The 10,099-nt window shown below is 40.2% G+C and overlaps 1 protein-coding gene across 1 annotated transcript; it reads left to right on the top strand.

Annotated features, from left to right (window-relative positions):
- The first annotated feature begins 4,098 nt into the window (after nt 1-4,098).
- Nucleotides 4,099-6,948, top strand: LOC128623162 (scavenger receptor cysteine-rich type 1 protein M130-like). Its single transcript, XM_053650048.1, has 7 exons — nt 4,099-4,180; nt 4,474-4,662; nt 4,903-5,217; nt 5,302-5,622; nt 5,785-6,099; nt 6,317-6,622; nt 6,739-6,948. The coding sequence occupies exons 1-7, from the start codon at nt 4,099-4,101 to the stop codon at nt 6,816-6,818; spliced, it is 1,608 nt and encodes a 535-aa protein (XP_053506023.1). The 3' UTR covers nt 6,819-6,948.
- The last annotated feature ends 3,151 nt before the right edge of the window (nt 6,949-10,099 follow it).

Below are 10,099 nucleotides of genomic sequence, written 5' to 3'. Positions count from 1 at the left end.
TCCAGCATCAACGGAGCTTTTCAAAAAACGGCATTTTTACATTGCAGTATTAGCCACCTAAACCAGCTTCCTGGTACAGGCCCCTGACGGAGAAATCCTAATAATCCTTACGAAAACAATGGAGCCCTGTACACTTTCAGTGCTTGGTCACTAATAATAATAATAATAATAATAATAATAATAATAATAATAATAATAATCTTCAGGTCAGTTAAGAGAAAAACACATTTCACTAAACAGAAATCTCAGTGTGGAAGTGCTTTACTGCCATCTTGTGGATGCTAAATTTTAATGTTAGTAATAAATAATAATAATTAAATAATCCTTTACTTTTAATTACTCCTGTTTTTAATCCTGAAACCAGACTAAATGCTCGTGTATTTAAAAAATAATATCTAATAGGAAGTGAAATGGTAAGAATTATTGAGTCAAAATTTTCAAATATTCCTTAAAATTATTATTAAATAAATGTTAAACTTCAGTAAAAAAAAAAAAAAAAAGTCTAGAAATGATTTAATGTTGATCATGATATAATGTTGTAATAAAGTAATAATAAATATTAAACGTGTGTGTGTGTGTGTGTGTGTGTGTAGCTGATGTAGTTGCAGTGTGCTGCAGTGGTTTATCAGTGTGTGTGTGTGTGTGTGTGTGTGTGTGTGTGTGTGCGTGTGTGTAGCTGATGTAGTTGCAGTGTGCTGCAGTGGTTTATCAGTGTGTGTATCTGCTCTGTGCAGCTGTCAGGCATTAATGCTGTACGACAGCCGAGTGCTTCCTCTCTCTGAAATCAGTGTGTGATGTGGTCGACTCTCGTCAGTCACACACCTCAGAGACGGGAGGCGGAGCTCTGTTCCTCAGTCACACACCTCAGAGACGGGAGGCGGAGCTCTGTTCATCAGCGCTGACGTTATTTTGATATATATGGAGAAAGTGAGAGATGCCTCGTCTGATTTGTTATTGAGGCTGTGTGATGATTTCCTCTCGTCTTTCTAATAAGGTAACAGTGTGTGTGATTGGTGACTGTCTCTCTCTCTCTGTCTGTCTCTCTGTCTCTCTCTCTGTAAGGGGCAGAGTGAGGGGACACACTTCTCTCAGTCTCTCTGGGCGAGTGGAGGTGAACACATCGTGTACAGCGAGGAGGGAGATGGAAATCTGTCTGACTTTTATTCTTCTCTCATCCACACTCACACTCGCAGCAGCTGGTAAGTACACACTGATTATTCACAATAAAACATCACACACTTCTCACTTTAACAGTAGCCACCATTTTTAATCTTGAAATGGGAGAAATTTTCCTGGACTGATCGTAACTTTATAAACAGTGAAAGTCTTTCATTTTTATAGAATTTAAAAAGCTGTACATGAGCGTACACACATCATCCTCAGGGGTTTTTCTGAGGCCTCAGTTATAAAATCAGGTCCAGATTAATGATTACAGTTTACACAGGATTTATTGTGTGTGTGTGTGTGTGTGTGTGTGTGTGTGAGAGAGAGAGAGAGAGGGAGAGAGAGTATGTTTGTGTGCATGTAGGTGTGTGTGTGTGTATGTGTGTATGTGTGTGTGTGAGAGAGAAAGAGAGAGAGAGAGAGTATGTGTGTGTGCATGTAGATGTGTGTGTTTTATAGTGTGTGTGTGTGTGTGTGTGTGTGTGTGTGTGCATTTGTTTGAGTCCTCATAAATGATGACAGAAAATAAAACCCCTCTCTCTCGCTCTCTCTCTCTCTCTCTCTCTCTCTCAGACAGTGTGAGGTTGGTGAATGGTGGAAGTCGCTGTGTTGGGAGAGTGGAGGTCCTTCATGATGGACAGTGGGGAACAGTGTGTCATAATGGCTGGGATATGAGAGAAGCTGCGGTGGTGTGTAGAGAGCTGCACTGTGGGGAGCCTGTAAATGTGCGGTATGCTGCTCACTTTGGACGGGGATCAGGAACAATCTGGATGAATGGTGTGGACTGTAGTGGATCAGAGACGACACTGAAGAACTGTAGCTCAGCAGGGTTGGGGAATAATAACTGTGGTCATGGTGGTGATGCTGGAGTCACCTGCTCAGGTAAACTGCTTTTAATCATAATATTTAAAATATGTTCTAGAAAATATCATGATTAACACAATGTATGTTAAAGTTCTATGAAATAAATGTTGAGTGTAATAGATTGAGCTGTCAGTGTCTGGTGTAAAGTCCACTTTGATTAACATGACAAAGTGTTGAACACGACAACGCTGCAGTCTGGTGTTAAAACTGCTTTAGAGGAACTCCAAACTGTGTGACGAGTAATAACATTGTAGTACTAGTAGTAATAATAATAATAATAATAATAATAATAATAATAATAATAATAATAATAATACAGTTAATTTTTTCAATTATTCCATAAATTCAAGTGCATAGAAATACATTATAAATAAAGCTTGTGACCACATCCTTATCCCAGGTAACTCCATATGGGGTCTCAACCCCAAGTTACCAGCTCATGCCTTAAATCATTCACACTTAGATTTTGTTTGATTTAGATGAAACAACAGTGAACTCATTTACATTTACATTTATGGCATTTGGCAGATGCCTTTGACTTACATTTATCTCATTTATACATCTGAGCAGTTTAGGGTTAAGGGCCTTGCTCAAGGGCCCAACAGTGGCAGCACTGGGATTTAAACTAACAATCTTCCGATCAGTAGTCCAACGTCTTAACCACTGCACTACCACTGCCCTCAGAACTGTGATTATTACAGTCTGGTCAGTTTATCCTTCAAACTGTGGGGTTTCTTTACAGGAGAGCGCACTAATTCAACATTACATTTACATTTATTCTTTTAGCAGACTCTTTCATCCAAAGCGACTTACAAATGAGGAAATACAAACAACGTGATACATTCAGCAGAGAACAATACAAGTAGTGCTACCATACAATATTTTAACTGAGTGCTAGAGGAGCAAAGTGCACAGCATTATTATATATATATATATATATATATATATATATATATATATATATATATATATATATATATATATATATATATAATGTTGAGTGGGGGCATGTAGGGGTTTAGTAGGCACTACCAGGCGTCGGTCGTTAACTGATTGCAGGTTGCAGAATGGAACATAAACCTCGAGGAGAGTGCTGACGTAGGGGGCGCTGTTCCAGACAAGGTCTTGTGCGTGAGCATCAAGGCCTTGAATTTGATCCTGGCGGCTACAGGAAGCCAGTGGAGGAAAATGAAGAGGGGTGTGACGTGGGTCCTTTTGGGCTATTTTAAAACAAGGTTTGCTGCTGCATTCTGAATCATCTGAATCAACACGTTGCAATTATTCAGACTATTTATGCAGCAATGTATTCTCAATATACTTCACTCCGATTAGATTTATTTTAATGCTCACCATCTTCTCATTCATGTATCAGCACATTCGTTTTAAAAGTGTAATTTTCAGTGGTCTAGACGTTATTAAAAAACCTGGTCTCTTGTCCCAACTTTAGAGTCATGAATTACATGCAGGTGATTTTAATAATCTGAGTGAAGAAATCATAAACTGACTTAAGCAGCTGCGTAACCCGACTCTGAATATGAGGAACTTTTCCTGCTTACATATTGATGTTGCTTTTGGACTTAAGTCACTGACTCTGAATCCGACCCACTGTAATTGTTGTGACTCTTAAACACTATTTCTGTAACTTTAATGTTCATTATGACTTCACCACTTTAAATATCTGTGTTTTAATGTAGGGAATGAAGCTGAGAATTATGATGACACCCTTACAGCTGATCAGAAGACAGTTATACTGACAGGTATGTAATAATGTGACAGTTTTTAATCTCAATCATGAACACAGTCATAAATAACATCAAAGTGGATTTACTGTCATTGATTCCATTCATTTTTGACAAAGATCATACTAGTCTACTGTGATGCTGCTGTTACCACTAATACACTAATATTATATATACTCACACCATTCATCTGTATACATCTCTCTCTCTCTCTCTCTCTCTCTCTCTCTCAGACAGTGTGAGGTTGGTGAATGGTGGAAGTCGCTGTGCTGGGAGAGTGGAGGTTCTTCATGATGGACGGTGGGGAACAGTGTGTGGTTCTGCCTGGGATATGAAAGATGCTGCAGTGGTGTGTAGAGAGCTGCGCTGTGGGGAGGCTGTAGAGCTGCGGTATTGGGCTACGTTTGGAGAAGGTTCAGGACCAATCTGGATATATGATTTGTACTGCAGAGGATCAGAGTTGACACTGAACAATTGTAGCTCACAAGGGAAACATAACTGTTATCATGTTAATGATGCTGGAGTCATCTGCTCAGGTAAACTGTTGTATTTAGAAAAAAAAGGTTAATTATTAGCATGATTGATTTGATTAATTGTAATTGGTTTTATTTAAATTGAGAGTGTTTTGTAACTACAGTGGAATGTTTCTTAATGGCAAAGGTTCTTAAAAATGTGCACAATACTTACACAATTAAATTAAACACAGGTCAGAATTTGAGACTCACTGCTGGTCCTCACCGGTGCTCTGGGAGAGTGGAGGTGCTTCTTGGAGGTTCCTGGTCCACAGTGTGTGATGCTGACTTTGACCAGCAGGATGCAGAGGTTGTGTGTCGAGAGCTGAGCTGTGGGATTCCTGTGGAGGTTCTGGGATCAGCTGCTTTTGGCCGAGGGGAGGGTCAGGTGTGGACAGAGGAGCTTCAGTGTAGAGGAAATGAATCCGAGATTTACTCCTGTCCAACATCATCTTCACTCAAACACTCAACCTGCTCCCATTACAACGATGTGGGATTAATATGTTCTGGTGAAGTATCATGATTTAACTTCTGTTTAAATAGAGAACACATACCTGTCAATCAAACTTTAAGGTGTCTTTGTAAATTTTCCTCTTTCACTGAGCTCTCGGCTGTTTGTTCAGGTCACACAGGGGCGCGGCTGGTGAAGGGACCGGACTCCTGTTCTGGTCGAGTGGAGCTCCAGTACCTCAGTGACTGGGGCACAGTTTGTGCTGTAGGCTGGGATATGAGAGCTGCAGATGTTCTCTGTGCACAGCTGGATTGTGGGAGTGCTGTGGCTGTGGTGGAGGTGGACTGGTTTGGGGAGGGGAGTGGCCACATCTGGGCTGATGTGTTTGATTGTCAGGGGAACGAGACACACCTATCACAATGTGACATCTCATCATGGAGTCGAGCTGCATGCTCTCATAAACACGATGCTGGAGTCGTCTGTAATGGTGAGATATTAACGTCACCTACACCACGTTAGTGAATAAAGTCAGTGTTCATTAGAATATTTAAATGATGTTCTTCTGCTTCAGGATCATCCGTGGCGTTTCATGAGGGGCGAGTGCGGTTGTCTGGAGGGAGCGAGTGTCAGGGGGAGGTGGAGATTTATTTCAGGCAGGACTGGAGGAGAGTTCTCCTGGACTCGTGGAGTCTGTCTGAGGCGTCTGTGCTCTGCAGACAGCTGGGCTGTGGCTACATGCTGAACTACCGCTCCTCTCCATCCACCACTGAACACAAACACATGTGTGTAACGGGTTTCAGCTGCTCTGGGAGTGAAGCTCATCTGGGGAACTGCAGCAGTGCACAACCTGTCAACTGCAGCTCCGGGGAACAGCTGTACATCACCTGCTCAGGTAAGCAGCACAACACCTACCAATGAGCAGCTATTAACAACAGTAATACATGTTTTATAATTCTAAAGTATCTTACTAAATATACAGAGTAATTAAACATGTTATAAGATTTTATTAGTTTTATATATCTTATTATGTTTAAAAAAAATATCTTTAATCCAGACCCCAGCTCCATCAGACTGGTCGGTTCTGGGGGAGACTGTGCAGGAAGGCTGGAGGTTTTCCACAGCGGCTCGTGGGGGACAGTGTGTGATGACTCGTGGGATATTGAGGATGCGCAGGTGGTGTGCAGACAGCTGCAGTGTGGAGTGGCCCTCAGTACCCACATACCAGCCTGGTTTGGTCCTGGAACTGGGTCCATATGGCTGAATGAGGTGGAGTGTGAGGGGAACGAGACGTCCCTGTGGAACTGCAGATTTCAGCTGTGTGAAGAGGGTGAATGTGGACACCAGGAGGACGTAGGAGTCGTGTGCTCAGGTACAGTGTAATGACTGAGATTAAACCTGTAAATATGAATATGTCTGTATTTCAAAACTGAGGTCCAAAGTACCTGAAATTCAACATGATAGACCTGTTTATAAATGTAATCCATGTTGAATATCTTTTTTACATAAAGATAACATTACACATATTTAACTGAGTCAATAAAACAGGATTTTTACAGATTAAGTGTAAGTCATCCTTCTCTCACCAGAGTTTAAAGAGATCCGACTCACGGAGGGCTGTGAGGGGAATCTGGAAGTGTTCTACAATGGAACCTGGGGTAATGTGTGTCACAATCAGATGGAGTTAGAAACAGCAGATATGGTGTGTCGAGAGCTGAACTGTGGAAGACGCGAGCGTTTGGACTCGGCCAGAGCGAGAGTCGAATCTGCTCCTAACTGGCTGGATCATGTGAAATGTAGGAAACACGACTCTAATCTGTTGAAGTGTCCATCTTCACCCTGGGGACAGAACAGATGTGATAATCGTGATGAGGTGGTTCAGATTACCTGCACAGGTAGGAGGAGTCTTTCTCTCTACTAGTTTTATACATTGCTGTAGAATTTGCATAAATATTCCAGCTACAAAACAAGAAAGAGAGAAAAGTCTGTTTCATGCATTTTATTACTGCAGACGATGGAACGTCTCTACGTACTCATGGAACATGCTCGTCATTTCCTCTTCAGAAATATTGCTCAAGTAAGGACACTTAAATCTGCAGCTTGATAAGGAAAGAGTTACTGTTTCTACCCAGAAGTTGATTATTTTCCTGTAACAGCAGGTCCTGAAGTGATTTATTCCTCTAATAACACAGCAATAAACCAACGATTACATTTTTTAGATTAAAGGATGATATGAAATGCATTTTATCCATTTATAGTTTATTTAATGTTGTTGAATAAAACAATTAATTCCTGATATCACTTACATTATAGTAGCTATAAACAGTCGTTCCACAACAACCTTCTCTTTATTTCACATTGACATTTTCAAAAATTCACAGTCATGTTACAGAGAAACTGTGAAGCGTAAACTTCTCTGTTCTGAAGATGTCAGACAACTTAAAGTTACAGCTTTACCTCTGACTGTTACAAAGCGCTGACACTGGAGACTCCTTCCATTAATGTGACAGAAACATCTCATTACAGAAAACATCAGCACACATTTAGCGTTGGTGTAAACTAGAGCATGTTGTGTATAATATAACGATAATGTAATAGAACGAGTGCACGTCCCAAAACATGGTGATATAAAGTAATGTGTCTTTGGTAAACTAGAGCATGTTGAGTATAATATAAGGTTATATTATCATTGTGTTGTAGTGAGCTGTGTGACTGGAGCTGTTATTCAGCGTTGGTGTGTTTCCTCATGTGTGATGTGTGTGATGTAGAGCACTGGTCTCTCAGGCTGAGTGGAGGAGAGGGAAGCTGCTCTGGGAGGTTGGAGGTGTATCATAACGCTACGTGGGGCTCCGTTTGTGATGATCAGTGGAACATCAGGAACGCTCAGGTGGTGTGCAGACAGCTGGGCTGTGGGTCGGCGCTGAGTGCTGATAGGAATGTTAGTTCTGGTCCTGGTGAAGGGACTATCTGGCTGAACAGAGTGAAGTGTCGAGGGGATGAGATTCACCTGTGGGACTGTCATCATTCCCTGAAGAAACACACTGACTGCTCTCATGCTGGAGTCACCTGTGCAGGTCAGAGGGGTGTGCTAACTTTTCAGCTTCCTGTCTCCACTCATTACACTTTTCTCCCAGTGTTAAGACCTGATAACTTTTATTTATAATCTTAGATATTAGTTTGAAAGATCAGACCCTAAACTGTAATACACTGATCAGCAGGTCATAACCCTTATTTAGTGAGAGTATTTTTTATTATATGATAGAAAGTGTTTTTATATTCTGTAAATACAGACGTGTCCACTACTACACCCATCACCACCACCACCACCACCACCAAATCAGGTATGTATATTTGTTACAATACAATATTTGTTACTGTTCATCATTTTTGTAAATATTTATGATTACAGTGTCGTATCAAGATCCTCTTCTGTGTTTTTAACTTCAGTAAGAGCCACTCCAAATCCTCCAGCACCTAAAGCTCCACCCACCCCTCCACTGGTTCTCTTTGTGTTGGGAACGCTGCTCTTCCTGGCCTTAGTGCTTCTGCTGGTCCTGTTTTACCAGAACAGAGTGCTCAGGAGAGGTACGAGACATACCTGTAAATACTAATTACATTTTATCCTGCTGTTAAAATTGTCCTGTAAGAATTTCATTAAAAGTTATTATTATTATTATTATTATTATTATTATTATTATTATTATTATTATTATCCACTCCCAGTTGTCTCTAAGAGGAGGCGTAAGACTCAGCCTGAGGCCGTCTATGAGGAGATCAACCACAGATACATCACTAGAAGAAGGACGAGCTCCACTCAAAGAGGTGAGTGATATGTGGACTGTTCTACATCACACTTATTGTATTCCATTTAAACTTGTAGCTGAAATTCACTGCATGCAAATCATCAAATCACTCGATATGTGTGTGTGTGTGTGTGTGTGTGTGTGCGTTTCACCCTCCCTCTTTGTGAGTGATATAAATAAATTGTGTGTGTATACGCTTTCACTCTCCTGTGTGAGAGTGTGTGTGTGTGTGTGTGTGTGTGTGTGTGAGTGTGTGTGTGTGTGTGTGTGTGTGTGTGTGTGTGTATTAGGACTGAGATTACAAGATGAATTGATGAATTAGTTAAACTAATCCCAATTAATCACAGATCAGTTCTGGGTGAGAAATTACCCCCCAAAAGATCATTTAAAGTCATTATTGTGTTCGATGAGAAAAGCATTGAATAGACGTTACAAAAAGTAGCTTTAGAAAGAAATATATTATTTTATTTTATTCAACATAGAATTTATTACACATAAACTTTTAGGTTGTATCGGAGGACGCAATTCGAAATGCTTCCATCAACCCCCTTCCTCCATATTAACAGTCCTACAGTCCACAGCAATCTACAGAAGCCCTCATTATTATTATTATTATTATTATTATTATTATTATTATTATTATTGTTGTTGTTGTTATTGTTAATTATTATTATTATTATTATTATTATTATTATTATTATTATTATTATTGTTGTTGTTGTTATTGTTTATTATTATTATTATTATTATTATTATTATTATTATTATTATTATTTAGTTTTCTTGTGATCTTGACATAACAAATCCGTAGCTTCCGTAGCAATACGAGTACACAGAAAAATGTGTTTCCGATGTAGACTTACTAATGGTGTGCTGCTGCTCTCGGTCAGTGTGGTTTGGCGGAGCGTGATGACTGTAGCAGCCGGGGTTGTGCTAACTGTAGAGCTCGCTAAAACATGCTTTGAGTTCAGGGGGTATTTCAGGTAAATTCCTCATTGCAGATCGTGCAAAAGACTTTGTTCTGATCAGTGCTTCCATCTGGATGTGTTTTACATTTAAAATTTCCCTTCAGAGGCCCAAGCAGAGTTTGTTCATCTCCTCGCATCACGCTCGTCACTAAGCAACTGCATGCGGTGTAAGATGACGTACTTAATCACACTAAATTAACACGTTAAATCCACAGCACTAGTATATATATGTCATTTATGATAAATCAATAAAAATAAACTAAATGTGTGTGAGAGGAAATGTGCAGTTAGAGTACATGTGGTGTAGAGACAGAATCCTGCTGATAAACATCTATTAAAGCTTCTGATTTAGTGTGTGTGTGTGTGTGTGTGTGTGTGTGTGTGTGTGCATGCTTTCCTGTACAGGTGCATCCCCCCTCTCTCTCCCGGTGTGTGTGTGTGTGTGTGTGTGTATATATGAATTATACACTGACTCTCGGGGGTCAGCTTTTTTCAGGTTGCCAGATTAACTAGTTGGTGTAATGCAGATGTGTGCTTCAGTGAACCACTGTGCTGTATCCTTAAAACAGCACATGAACACAACACTTTAAACGCTATAATT

The sequence above is a fragment of the Ictalurus furcatus genome, chromosome 19, assembly GCF_023375685.1.
Source record: "Ictalurus furcatus strain D&B chromosome 19, Billie_1.0, whole genome shotgun sequence".
NCBI lineage: Eukaryota > Metazoa > Chordata > Actinopteri > Siluriformes > Ictaluridae > Ictalurus > Ictalurus furcatus.
The sequence above is the reverse complement of the archived record's forward strand: the minus strand, read 5'-3'. Positions and strand labels throughout refer to the sequence as shown.

What these genes read in the sequence shown, in the direction of transcription:
- LOC128623162 (XM_053650048.1), top strand. Translation starts at nt 4,099, where the DNA reads ATGAAAGATGCTGCAGTGGTGTGTAGAGAGCTGCGCTGTGGGGAGGCT. An exon ending in TGCTGGAGTCGTCTGTAATG is followed by an intron (nt 5,218 to 5,301) that starts GTGAGATATTAA and finishes CTTCTGCTTCAG; the next exon opens with GATCATCCGTGGCGTTTCAT. An exon ending in GGTTCAGATTACCTGCACAG is followed by an intron (nt 6,623 to 6,738) that starts GTAGGAGGAGTC and finishes TTATTACTGCAG; the next exon opens with ACGATGGAACGTCTCTACGT.